At 37.2% G+C, this 15,097-nt stretch overlaps 2 protein-coding genes across 2 annotated transcripts in view; both read right to left on the bottom strand.

Annotated features, from left to right (window-relative positions):
- The window catches only part of LOC109026182 (olfactory receptor 5H14-like), a 229,512-nt gene that overhangs the window by 171,744 nt on the left and 42,671 nt on the right, over positions 1-15,097 (bottom strand). The window lies entirely within an intron of this gene.
- LOC101127832 (olfactory receptor 5H2) lies at positions 6,218-7,162 on the bottom strand. Its single transcript, XM_004035956.2, is given in 1 exon segment — positions 6,218-7,162. A coding segment is annotated over 1 exon segment (945 nt).

Raw genomic sequence — 15,097 nt, 5'->3', positions numbered from 1 at the left:
CACTATGAAGCAACCATATAAACAAGCCTGTAAAACACCAAGCTAGCATCATGATGACAGGATCAAATCCACACATAATAATACTAACCTTAAATGTAAAGGGACTAAATGGCCCAATTAAAAGACACAGAATGGCAAGCTAGATAAAGAAGCAAGATCCATTGGTATGTTGTCTTCAGGAGACCCATCTCACATGCAAAGATACACATAGTCTTAAAATAAAGGGATGGAGGAAAATTTACCAAGCAAATGAAAAAGAACAAACCAGTGGTTACAATCCTAGTTTCTGACAAAACAAACTTTAAACCAACAAAGATAAAAAAAGATAAAGAAAGCCATACGTAATAGTAAAAGGTTCAATTCAACAAGAAGAGGTAACTATCTTAAATATATATGCACTCAATACAGGAGCACCCAGATTCATAAAGCAAGTTCTTAGAAACCTTCAAGGACACTTAGACTCCTACACAATAGTGGGAGACTGTAACACCCCACTGACAATATTAGACAGATCATTCTGACAGAAATTTAACAAAGATATTCAGGATCTGAACTCAGCTCTGGATCAAGTGGACCTAATAGATGTCTACAGAACTCTCCACCCCAAAACAACAGAATATACATTCTTCTTATTGCCACATGGCACTTCTTCTAAAATTTATCACACAATTGGAAGCAAAACACTCTTCAGCAAATGCAGAAGAACTGAAATCATAACAGTCTCTCAGATAATAGCACTATTAAATTAGAACTCAAGCTTAAGAAATTCACTCAAAATCATACAACTACAAGAAAATTGAACAACCTTCTCCTGAATCACCTTTGAGTAAATAATGAAATTAAGGCCGAAATCAAGAAGTTCTTTGAAACTAATGAGTACAAAGACACAATGTATCAGAATCTCTGGGATGAAAGTAAAGCAGTTTTAAGAGGAAAATTTATAGCACTAAATGCTTACATCAAAAAGCTAGAAAGATCTCGAGTTAACAACCTAACATCACAAGTAAAACAACTAAAGAACCAAGAGCAAATAAACCCCAAAGCTGGCAGAAGACAAGAAATAACCAAGACAAGAGCAGAACTGAAGGAGATAGAGACACGTAAAACCTTTCAAAAGATTAACAAACCAAGTGCTGATTTTTTAAAGAAAATTAATAAAATAGATAGACCATTAGCCAGACTAATAAAGAAAAGAGAGAAGATTCAAATAAACACAATCAGAAATGATAAGGGGGATATTACCACTGACCCCACAGAAGTACAAACAACCATCAAAGGATATTATGAACACCTCTGGACATAAATTAGAAAATCTGGAAGAAATAGATATATTCCTGGACATCTGCACACTTACAAGACTGAACCAGGAAGAAATTAAATCCATGAATAGACCAATAATGAGTTCTAAAATTGAGGCAGTAATAAATACCCTACCAACCAAAAAAATTCCAGAACCAGACAGATTCACAGCTTAATTGTACCAGACGGGTGGAAAAAAAAAAAAAAAAAAAAGGCTGTACCAGTCCTACTGAAACTATTTTTTAAAAAAATTGTGAAGAAGGGCTGTGGTGGCTCACACCCATAATCCCTGCACTTTGGGAGGCCAAGGCAGGCAGATCATGGGGTCAGGAGTTCATCACCAGCTTGGCCAACATGATGAAACCCTGTATCTACTAAAAATACAAAGATTAGCTGGGCGTGGTGGTGGGTGCCTGTAATCCCACCTATTTGGGAGGCTGAGGCAGGAGGTTGCAGTGAGCCGAGGTTGTGCCATTGCACTCCAGCCTGGGTGATAGGGCGAGACTCTATCTCAAAAAAAAAAAAAAAAAAAAAAGAAGAAGAAGAAGAAGAAGAAAAAGAAGGGACTCTTCCCTAACTCATTCTATGAGGCCAGCATCATCCTGATACCAAAACGTGACAGAGGTACAACAAAAAAAAGAAAACTTCAGGCCAATATCCTTGATGAACATCAATGCAAAAATCTCAACAAAATACTGGCAAATCCAGCAGCACATCTAAAAGTTTATTCACCACTATCAAGTAGGCTTCAACCCTGGGATGTAAGGTTGGCTAAACACAGGCAAATCAAAAAATGTGATTTATCACATAAACAGAACTGAAGACAAAAACTACATGATTATCTGAAAAGATGCAGAAAAGGCCTTCAATAAATTTCAACATCCATTCGTGTTAAAAACTCTCAATAAGCTAAGTATTGAAGAATCAAGCCTTAAAATAATAAGAACCATATATGACAAACCCACAGTCAATATCGTACTAAATGGATAAAACCTGGAAGCACTCCCCTTGAAAACTGGCACAAGACAAGGTTGGCCTCTCTCACCACTCCTATTCAACAAAATATTGAAAGTTCTTACCAGGGCAATCAGTCAAGAGAAAGAAATAAAAGTATTCAAATAGGAAGAGAGGAAGTCAAACTATCTTTGTTTCCAGATGATAAGATCCTATATCTGGAAAACTCATTGTCTCAGCCCAAAAGCTTCTTAAGCTGATAAGCAACTTCAACAAATTCTCAGGATACAAAATCAATGTGCAACAATCACTAGCATTCCTATACACCAACAGACAAGCCTAGAGCCAAGTCGCAAATACACTTCCATTCAAAGTTACCACAAAAGAATAATATACCTAAGAATACAGCTCACCAGGGACGTGAAAGATCTCTACAAGGAGAACTACAAAACACTTCTCAAAGAAATCAGAGATGACACAAACAAATGGAAAGACATTCCATGCTCATGGATAGGAAGAACCAATATCATTAAAATGGCCATACCGCTCAAAGCAATTTATAGATTCAATGCTATTCCTATCATTAGATTCTTCAAACAACTAGAAAAAACTATTTTAAAAATTCATATGGAACTAAAAAAGGGCCTGAATAGCCATGGCCATCCCAAGCAAAAAGAGCAAAGCTGGAGCCATCATGCTACCCACCTTCAAACTATACTACAGGGCTACATTACCCAAAACAGCATGGTACTGATACAAGAACACACACATAGACCAATAGAACAGAATAGAGAACCTAGAAATAAAACCACACAGCTACAACCATCTGGTCTTCCACAAACCTGACAAAAACAAGCAACAGGGAAAGGATTCTTTATTTAATAAGTGGTGTTAAGAGAACTAGCTAGCCATATGCAGAAAATTGAAAATGGACTCCTACTTTACACCATATACAAAAATCAACTCAAGATGAATTAAAGTCTTAAACGTAAAACTCCAATCTATAAAAACCTTAGAAGAATACCTAGGCAATACCCTTCACGACATAGGCATGGGCAAAGATTTTATGATGAAGACACCAAAAGCAAAAAAGCAAAAATTGACAAATAAGATCTAATTGAACTAAAGAGCTTCTGCACAGCAGAAGAAACTATCAACACCGGGTAAAGAGACCACCCAAGAATGTGAGAAAATTTTTGCAATGTGTGCATCTGACAAAGGTCTAACATCCAACATCTATAAGGAACTTAAACATATTTACAAGAAAAAAACAAACAACCCCATTAAAAAGTGGATAAAGGACACGAGCAGACACTTCTCAAAAGAAGACACACATGCAGCCAACAAGCATATGAAAAAAAACTCGACATCACTGATCATTAGAGAAATGCAAATCAAAACCACGATGAGATACCATCTTGCATCAGTCAGAATGGCTATTACTAAAAAGTCAACAAAAACACCAGATGCTGGTGAGGTTGTAGAGAAAAAGGAATGCTTATTCACTGTTGGTGGGAGTGTAAATTGGTTCAACTATTGTGGAAGACTGTGACAATTTCTTAGAGACGTAGAGGTAGAAATACCATTTGACCCAGCAATCCCATTACTGTGTATATACCCAAGGGAATGTAAATCCTTTTATTATAAAGACACATGCACACACATGTTCACTGCCACATTATTCACAGCAGCAAAGACATGGGATCAACCTAAATGCTCATCAATGATAGACTGGATAAAGAAAATATGGTATGTATTTATCATGGAATGCTATATAAACATAAAAAGGAATGGAATCTTGTCATTTGCAGGGACATGGATGGAGCTGGAGGCTATTATTCTTAGCAAACTAGCACAGGACCAGAAAATCAAATACTGCATGTCCTCACTTATAAGTGGAAGCTGAATGATGAGAATACATGGACATATGGCAGGGAACAACGCACACTGGGACCTGTTGAAGGGTGGTTGGTGGGAGGAGAGAGGGGGTCAGAAAGAATAGCTGACGGATGCTGGGCTTAATACCTGGGTGATAGGATGATCTGTACAGCAAACCACCATGGCACACATTTACCTATGTAACAAACCTGCACATCCTGCATCCCTGAACTTAAAAGTTGAATTTTTTTTAAAAGAAACATAAATAAAGTGCTAATTGTTTTAAATGAGTGAACACCCCCATCCGCTTCCAGGTAGGCAGAAAAAGCTTTGTGGATGAAAGCTTTATACAATGGTAACATTTCATACACACCTCGAAGAAAGTTATCATTTCAATTGCAAGTGACTTAGAGGTGAGTTGCAGTAGTAGGGATTCTCTGTGGAGAGAGCTATATGAACGAAAACATGCACCTGACAGAGTAAGGAGTGTACAGAAGTCTCCTGGTAACTCACTTTGGCTGCAACACAGGTTCCATTAAGATAATTGTGGAGGAAGAGTCTCCAGAGTTAAACCAAGAAGTTTTTTTGCAAAAGATCTCAAATAATTCAGGGTGAATAAATACTAGCTGAGGAATATATATGCATATTATACAATCTGTACAGACATATAAACAAACATATAGATATGTATATATTCATATATAGATATATGTACCACATATGCGTATAATCTGCTAGCAATGACAATCCATTAAAAGGTAATTAAGTAGGACATGAATTAATTAAACTTAAATTCACAAATTATATGGCAGCATTGTTTAGGAAATAAGAGACTATAAAAGGATAAGGGAGATACTAACTAGAGTCTTGCAAAACAGACAGGTGAGTTGTTTCAGGTTGGGGACCTGGGTGATATAAATGGGAATGTGATGAAATGATATACATAGTAATATAGATGAAATTTTAGTGTTGAAAGAGGAAGAGTAGGGGTGACCTGAAGATGGATCACTCATAATACAGCAAGAGGATGTAGTGTGAGGAAAGCTAAAATGTAAGGACTTTTGAGTCACAAAACATCCATACTCTTGCTTATTTTCACATGTTTCCCAGCCACCCACTGGACACGATGAGATCATATCATTTTAGCATTATTTGATCTTTGGTAATATGCATTTAAGGCCACTTTTTATCCATAACAAATGCTAATAATTATGGAAATATTACTGATTTCCTTTTCTTATTGTTTTCATTTTTTTAATGCTAGAAAAATTGATACCATTTACTTTCTATTCTGGCATTTTTCTTCTCTACATCCATGCTAACTTAATTTTTAAATTATCTGTTAGCTTTCTGAATTCGTTAGCAATATGAATCTTTTCATGTTTTCCAGTATCATACAAATACAACTGTAAAAGGCCTCTGAAGGCGTCGTTAATAAAGAGAGGCAAGTTGCCTCTTCTTATTACTCATAGAAATGAATAGAGATAAAAGTACCCTCTTAGAGTTTGGCCTTGCCTTGACGATTTTAACTCACTTCTCATTTTATGATTGCATTTCCCATTCTATTTATTGCTTCAAGTGATACATGAATTAAATTCTTATAAGAAGTGAAGTTTGCCAATTCCATAATCTAGAGTAAAAGACCTTTTGAGGGACAGCTGATTCCTGAGATCTTTATCGGCTCAACCAAACACAAATCTGCCACTGCAATCCAGTTAAATGTGATGTTTCCAGACTATACAATTCTGTCAGCTGTATTATATTTCATACTCAAATACTTTTGAGAGGAACTACAGTGCTTTAACACTTAAGGCATTTATAAAGCCACATGAAGAGTATTTAACCTATAAATGTTTTCATTTGTTTTCTGCTTTAATTATCCAATATAACATGAACACCAGGTTAAAATTCCTTGGATGCTTTTGAATAACATATATAAATATTTTAAGGAGTTTATTAGGTATAAAACCCTAAGTCATTAAAATGCTAAAACAATTATATTTACAATAACTTTGAACACTTAGCAAAACACCTTATCTAACTGCAAAATTCTTTTTACTGAAAATGAGAGATATTACTATGAGATCTAAACATTTCTTTTTACCATTTTTGTGAATGAATCTATTACTTGCTTATTTCTCAGACTGTAGATAATGGGATTTAGCAAAGGAATTATGATTGTATAAAATAGAGAGTCTATCATATCTTGGTCATCTGCTTGTGGAGATGCAGGGCGCACATACATGAAGAGAAGTGGGCCATAATATAAAGAGACAGATAAGAGATGGGCTCCACAGGTGGAAAAGGCTTTCCTTACGCCTCTAACAGACTTCTTTTTTAGGATTGTGAAAAGAGCAAATGTGTAAGAATTAAGAACTGTCACAATGGTGAATACCTGAATTGAGCCAGACAAAATAAAAACCATTAGAAAATTAATAGAAGGGTCAGTACAGGAAATCATAAACAGTGGTATAATATCACAGTAAAAATGATGTATTATGTTGGAATTGCAGAAGGTTAATCTGAATATAAGGACTTCATGAATTAAGGCATGGAGGAAGCCACCTAAAAATGAGAAGGCTAACAGCCGTATGCATAGTGAATTGTTCATAATCACTGGATATAGTAAAGGTTTGCATATGGCTACATAGCGATCATATGCCATTGTTGCCAAGAGAAAACATTCTGTAGTTCCACCAAATGCAAAGGAAAAAAATTGAATCATGCATTCAGACAGAGATATCATCCTGTTTTTGGCCAAGAAATTAACCAACATTTTGGGAGTTACTGTGGAAGATATCCAAGCATCAACAAAGGCTAAACTCCCAAGAAATAAGTACATGGGGATGTGAAGTTGTGGGTCATTCCAGATAAGAGCAATCAGACCAAGGTTCCACACAATAGTGATGAGTTAGATCACCAAGAACACCAAGAACAGGGGCATTTTCCACTCTGGTTGATATGTAAGTCCTGTGAGAACAAACTCTGTCAGCAATGTTGCATTATCCTGTTCCATGTCCTCATTCGACATCCCTGAAATGAAGTGCAGTAAATGTAAAAGAGCATTCACTAAGACTTATACAGCAAATACAGGGGGAGGGAAGTTGATAGAAAAACATACTCTTATTACAATACCCTTTTAATTTTCTTTCATATTCCTGTAATAGATGGAAACTGTTTTGGGAAATATAAGAAATCAAAATAAATGCAATTATTTTAATTCTAAAAATGTGATCAAATAATCTACTTTTAAAATGCAGATGATAGAAATGCATGTAATGTGTGTTAACTTAAGAAAATCACTATTTGTAAATTTAGAAAAGGAAAGAAGACTTATTTCTTATAAGGGTTATAGTCTGCAAGGTGGCCATCAAGTATGCTGGGAAGCATGCCTCTGGCCAAGACCAGAGACAGGCACATCAAAGGAGGAGGGCTTGAGGTAGGAGCTTTAGGCTAAATAAGTTGGCTAAATATACATATTCAACAGGTTACGGGAGGATCTGTGAGTATTCATGAAGGTAGTCTTGGCACATGCATATTGAACAAACATGTATGTAACATACAACCCATGTTCACATTGGAGTGGAGACTTAACATTTAAATTTGTTACAGTTAGGCCCTATACATCAAAAGGTCCTCTCAGGACATGAAGGCACATAAATGCACTGTCTCTGTAAACCAGCCAGAACCAGTCCGTGGTCAGTTTTCCTCTTAACTGGAGAAAGTTACCGACATCAGTCTCTTGTCCAATCAAAGCTGTAGTTATGTCTGGTAGCAGGGGTTCAGTTACTGAGCATCTGGTGCAGCTGCAAATTGTTTTAATCTTGCTTGTCTTGAGGCCAGTGCCTGTTTAGCTACTAGAGAATAAGAAAAACCTTGTGGCAGTTAGAACACAGTTTATTCTTTAAGTGTAGAGGTGGCTGACTTAAACCTTGCCTGGTGTGGCCTTAAGTTCTGTTTATAATTTGGAATCTTATTGTCACAAAGAATATGTTCTGTCAGTCTTATAATCTCTATCTTAACATTAATACCGGTCAGTTGTCATGTCTAAACTGCAAAAGAGAGGAAGTATAACAAGGCACATCTGACTTCCCACCCTGTCATGGCTGAGAACTAAGTTTTTACAGTTTTTCTGGAGAACTTTTGGCCAAGAGGGGGTTCGCTCTGTTGATGGGGGGCTTTGGATTTTAAGTTTTTAAGTGCCTAGTCCATGTGTATTATAATCTTGCAAATAATGAGGATGAAGAAATAGATTCTAAAGCCTTCAGAAAGTAGTGTCACTAGGACTTAGTCACATATTTGATAGAAAAGTAGTATTCAGTGAAGGAAAAAGGAGTCACTTTGTGAGTAGGTAGATTGTCATTCAAAATAGAGACTGAGAACTCAGGGGCATTGACAAGTTTGCAGTGTGAGCATGACTTGAACATGTAGGTGAGATGTTTAGTATTAGTAATACAATTCTACTAGAGTGATAGAAATAACTTGGGAGTCACTGGAGTAGTTGAAGGCATAGTAATGGATGTCTTACCTATTGGAGAGTACATTAAGAAAAGAAAAGCATAGCACCAAAAATACTTGATAGTATAATGACCTAATTTCCTTTGGGTATATACCCAGTAATGGGATTGTTGGGTCAAATGGTAGCTTTGTTTCAAATTGTTGAGAAATCTCCAGGCTGCTTTCCACAGTGGCTGAACTAAAGTATTTCCACCAACAGTGTATAAGCCTTTCCTTTTCTCCACAGCCTCATCAGCATGTTTTGTTTTTTAGTAATAGCCATTATGACTGGTGTGAAATGGTATCTCATTGTGATTTTGATTTGCATTCCTCTGATGATCAATGATGAGCATTTTTTTTATGTGTGTTGACTGCCTGTATGTCTTCTTTGGAGAAGGATCTGTTCATGTCCTTTGCTTATTTGTTAATAGGGTTACATTTTTTTGGTTGCTGATTTGTTTAAGTTCCTTATAGATTCTGATATTAGACCTTTATTGGATGCATAGTTTGCAAATATTTTCTGTCATTCTGTAGGTTGTCTGTGTACTCTATTGATGATTTCTTTTGCTGTGCAGAAGTTCTTTAGCTTAATTAGGTCACACTTGTCAATTTTTGTTTTCATTGCAATTGCTTCTGAGGACTTAGCCGAAAATTCTTTGCTAAGGCCGATGTTGAGAAGAATACTTCCTAGGTTTTCGTCTAGGATTTTTACATTTTGAGGTCTTACATTTAAATATTTAATCCATCTTGAATAAATTTTTGTATATGATGAAAGGAAAGGATTCAGTTTCATTCTTCCACATATGGCAAGCCGCCATCCCAGCACCGTTTACTGAATAGGGTATCCTTTCTCTGTTGCTTGTTTTTTTGTTAGCCTTGTTGAAGATCAGATTATGCCAAGCGTGTGGCTTAATTTCTGAGTTTGCTACTCTGTTCCATTGGTCTATGTGTCTGTTTTTGTACCAATACCATGCTGTCTTGGTTGTTAAAGTCACATGCACTCCTATGTTCATTGCTACACTATTCACAATGGTAAACACATGGAATCAATCTAGGTGTCCAGCAGGGGTGGATTGGATTTTTAAAATGTGGTACATATACAAGATGGAATACTACTCAGCCATAACAAAGAATGAAATCAGGTACTTTGCAGCAGCATGGATGCAGTTGGAGGCCATAATACAAAGCAAACCGACACAGGAGCAGAAAACCAAATGACACACGTTCTTATTTACAAGTGGGGCTAAACATTGAACACACATGGACATAAACATGAGAACAATAGACACTTTGGACTAGTACATGGGAGAGGGAGGGGAGAATGGGTGGAAAAACTATTGAGTACTCTGCTCACTAACTGCATGCAATATACCCATGTAACAAGCCTGCATATATTCTCTCTATATCTAAAATAAAAGTTGACTTTTTTAAAAAAAAAAAAAGAAAAACAGCTTGAGGAGTTATATTGAAAGGTAACATAGGGAATAGATGTCATTTATTGGATGGTCAACATCTGATACTTTTTTCTCTCCCACACGGATCTTAGTGGCAGACAAAGGATTTGACTTTGGTATGTGTAATCAAACCCACTCAACCTAGCTTTGGATATAGAGAAATGGAGACAAATGTACATGGACAATAAAAAAAAATTAGTATGAAGGCAGTTGAAGCAAAAATTTCAAGATCTCAGAACATGCACCCTGCATTTAAAAAACAATGGTACAGATAATATAAGCTGTGTCATTGGCAGTTCAGCAGCAGAAAAAACCACACTCATGAAGCTACTGTTGGAACAGGATTTTGGCTGTTGCCTGGCTGCCTTGCTTCCTTCTGTTCCTGCCATTGTTTTCCAGTGAATTTCTCCAGCTTTCCTAGCATTTATATGTTAAACTCAATATCCATTCAATAACTTATTTCCTGTTGCAACCCCCAAAACCTGGATGTTCAAAAGAGAGATGAGGGAGAGAACAGAAAAGGATATTGAACAGAAGGATCAAGGGAAGAAGCAGGAGGGAAACTAGAGAATTGAGTGTTGGGGACATAAAGAAAGGAAAGATACAAAGAATGACAAAGTGAAGTACAGGGCCAAATGCCAAAATAAATGGTTTAGTAGGACAAGAAGTGAAGGAAAATCACTGTGCTGAGAATGTACATGATTTTTAGTGGCTTTAGTGAGAGCAGTTTCCCTTATGTAATGGAATAAAGTTCAGCAAATAAGACATGAATGGGAAACAAATGGCAAAACAGTGAGGTGATGAAATAGAGTACTCTATGAAATGTGGAGAATGGTTAGCATTTGTCTGCTGCTCATACACTAGTTCAATATTTTTTATTCTGTAGAATATTTAAGAAAAGTTCTCAAAAGAAAATATAGACAAGACAGAGGACAGCAAGATATTTAGAGGAGAAAAGGGACAGAAAAAGTGGAAAGGGAAATTTGTGTGGGTGAAAATAAGAAGGAGGAAGAAAAATAGGCAGAGAATAATTATGCCATATAGGGGTAAGTGCAAAAAAGACAAGCCAAAAAAGAGATAGAGAGGAAGTCTGAGAGAAACATAGAGGCAAATAAAGGGAAAAGCTCAGAAGCTTGGGTTGAATGTGTGCATTAACTCTGATGTTCGTGAATATGACAGAGAGCTCTGAGCATATTTTCACTTTCTTTTTTAAAAAATTCAGTTTGTTTTCCTTTGGAATTTGTGTATGATGAAGAGACTTTTACTTAAAATTTTACCCATAAATGTTCCACTGCTCATGACCATATTGGCACTGTCTGAAAGTTCATTCCATATTCAAATGTTGCTATATCTTTATTATCATGGAGCTTAAAATGAAATTTCTCAAGAAATCTTGCTGATAGTGAGAGCACTTTATTCTCCATCAGCATTTTGTTTGATTGCTTGTTTTTTAGCAGAATTAAATAAACCAAAGACGGGATCCTGAGACAGACTATATAAAGAACAAAGGGCAATAATTCCGCTTGTTATGTAAATTTTTATATAATTGGTTTATTCCATTCAAACCCAATTAACAATATAATCAAACATTCTCAAAGTCAATTTATGCAGGTACTTTTTAAAATTATAAATGTCGAAAAAGGTAGGGGAAGTATATTTGCTGCATATTTTCTGAGATGTATATATGTGAATTACTAGTATTATTTATAAATAAAATACTCAATAAAAATATATTTATTTCTATGTACTAATTTTCTATATTTATTTATATGCCTATATTTAATATGATCAATGAAATTATTGCCATAAGTGGTGATGATATAGAGGAGTTAATATTTAATTAACAGATCTTAAAAGTTTTAATCAGAAATGTTGACTACACAGAATAAACCTTTATGTCAGAATCATCAGAAAGATTTCTTATATAACCATAGAAATGAATTAAAGCTTTAAACCCAGTTTCAAAGCATTTAATGTTCTAGTTATCCAGAATTTATCTTACATAGTCGTTAGAGTTGGGTTTAAAAGATAATATATAAGGGTTCAAAATTTTATTTTATAGTTATTTTGCTTATCTAGATTTTAGATAAGATTTTAGACATAGATTTTAGTTATTTTGGTTATCTAGATAATAAAATAGGAAGATTATTCACTTCTTTTGTTCCATTTGCCCCTGGCAATTTTGGTATGCTGTAAACCAAATACAAAATTATTATAAATTAAACAGCATTTTAGACTTTCATTAAAAATAATAATATGAAAAATAATTTCTCTCTTACCAATATTATAAGAAATTACGGAGATCCTTCAAAAGTGTTAGGCTTTCTAAAGCATAGAAAAATGCATAATAGAACAGAAATGACAATAACACAGGGAGGAATTCTTTGCACACTGATTCATTATGGAGGCTTCATTTTCAATCTTAGGAAAATGTTGCTAACATAAATTTGCTTTCATTACAAGGGTTCACCAATTGTATCTCTTTATTTTTGCCAGGAGAGGATGGTGTGGAGAACTGAAATTCCCCTAAGAACACCTTAGGATTCCCTATAGGGTAAAGTGAAGATCTTCAACTGGGCGTTGTGGATTTAGATGTGTATGAGAAATCCAGATTATCCTACAGGGTATTACAAAGCTCAGAATGGTAAACTTTAAGTCACTGTAGCTAGTTCTGATTTTTACAATTGAAATTACACTTGATGCCACTATTTTCCACAAGTGATGCTTCTGACATTTTATGCAAACTTCAGTTTATATATAAAATTGGATGCTCTGAATGCTTTGATTAGCATGGTCTTACCTGAGCTAGTTAAAACATGATTTTAATAAGACCAAAGATCAAGATTTCCTTCAGAAGCCAACTCCAAGGGAAGTTGTCCTCCTCATGCGAACTACAGCTTAAATTCCAGACATAACAGCTTAGCTTCCAGGTGAGCTGATATCTGATGATAAATTTTACTAGACAAAGCAATCTTGCAATTTATCACTACCCAGTTCATGCTGTAGGTATGTTTTATAATAAAAATGTTATCATAGGAGAAACTGGGGAGGTTAGGAACCTTGTAGCCTCTGGCTGCAAGACTCTAGTGCCATAATTTCTAATTCTGTGGTGGTTAGGTCCACGACTATGCTAAATGTCATGCCCAGGGTTAGGTTCCAGCCCATGCTGAGGTTCTGGGGAAGTGGGTGGGTGGCAGATAGCTGAAAGACACTTGGCGGGGTGGTGTAGGCAGATGAAATGTAGTTTTATTCAGCAGCTTTCTGGTCAGCAGCTCTCTTACACTGTCTGTCTTTATGTCAGCTGCCTGTCTTTATGTCAGCTGCCTGTCTTTATGTCAGCTGTCTGCTCCGGCTCTGCAGCTCCTACCGCCCCTGTGCCTGCAGCTGCACTCCCTGGCCTACAAGCTGCACTCCCTGGCCTCTCTCTTTATGGGGAGAGCAGCTTAACTCTTTCACTCTGGGCACAAGGTGATTCCTAGCTCCCTCCTGCCAACCTTCAAGGCAACTGGCTCTCCCTTACAGGGGTCAGTAGTGTTACTCTCTCTTCAGGTGCATGCAAGCTGAGTCTGTGCAGTGTCAGCAGGGCAGTTATACCCTTTTCAAACAATAGTGGCTCCAATCCAAGTATGAGCTTATACAAACAGATTATATAACAAGTGGAGTTATATGCCTGTGCTCCAAACTCATGCAGGCCTAGATGTCTGCCTTAGCCTAATTCCCTGTACCTTACATTGGCTAATTGGTTAGTTTTACAAAGGTGGTTTGGTTCCCAAGGAAGGAGGGGGTTTTTGTGAGGGGCGGTTATCATCTTTGTTGAAACTATAAACTAGTTCAACTTAAACTAAATTGATACCAAAGTTAGTTCAGCCTACATGCAGGAATGAAGAAGGGTAGCTTGAAGGTTAGATGTAGTGTCTCATTTTCTTATGTCAGATTCACTATCATAATTTTCCTATGTGAGATTTTTCTCATTGTTATAATTTTTGCAAAGATAGTTTCATCTATATTGCAGGGGATTATCCCTTACCTCATAATCCTGAATCTACTAAACATTTGCTTTGTTATGTTTTCACTCCTAATAATAAGAAGAAACTAGGCAAATGCCTTATAAAGTCAGTTTCTCCGATTAACCAGGTCTGCTTGCCTTTGTTTTTTTTTTTTTTTTTTTTTTTTTTTGAGACAGAGTCTCACTCTCTTACCCAGGCTGTAGTCCAGTGGTGCACCCTCGGCTCACTGCAACCTCCACCTCCCGGATTCAAGCAATTCTCCTGCTTCAGCTTCCTGAGTAGCTGGGATTACAGGCATGCGTCACCACACCTGGCTAATTTTTTTTGTATTTTTAGTAGAGGCAGAGTTTCTCCATGTTGGCCAGGCTGGTCTTGAATTCCTGACCTCAGGTCATCTGCTCGCCTTGGCCTCCCAAAGTGCTGGGATTACAGGTGTGAGCCACTGTGCCCGTCCCAGGCCTGCCTTCTTTAACTACTTTTACAGGTTGGTCAAAATCTGGCTCAGAGCAATGGTGAAAAATGTCCCTGTGATGCAGGATTGTTTTCGCTGTCACTTCACCAGCCAGAGACCTCTGCAGCCAGTGACACCCACGCCTGGGCCTTGCTTGGGTCCTGGGCTTGCTGCAGGAGACACCCCACCCACTCAGCCTGGTGGGCTGTGCTTGCCTTGCCCTCCTGCCTGGATCCTACACTCGCTTCAGAATCCGTGCTTAGCCTGCAGCTGGGCCAGGTGTGCTGTGACCTGTGTCCACCTTAGGAGTCAGCATCTGGACAAGGGGAATGTGATGGCACCTGAACAGAGATTCCCTGAAGCCCCAGAGTGGGTGTTACAGCATGCTAATAACTCTTTTAGTCCTTCCATCCACAGCCCAACAAATGGGGCATGTTAACAGCTCTGTCAGTTTCATCGCCCTGCTATGGCCTGCAGCCCTGGGGCTGGGTCCGGCCCTGCATCTGCTTCCCATTGCAAGGGGCAGCCACTGAGTGCTGGCAGGAGCAGAGGACTAT

This window comes from Gorilla gorilla, chromosome 2 (genome assembly GCF_029281585.2).
Source record: "Gorilla gorilla gorilla isolate KB3781 chromosome 2, NHGRI_mGorGor1-v2.1_pri, whole genome shotgun sequence".
NCBI lineage: Eukaryota > Metazoa > Chordata > Mammalia > Primates > Hominidae > Gorilla > Gorilla gorilla.
The sequence above is the reverse complement of the archived record's forward strand: the minus strand, read 5'-3'. Positions and strand labels throughout refer to the sequence as shown.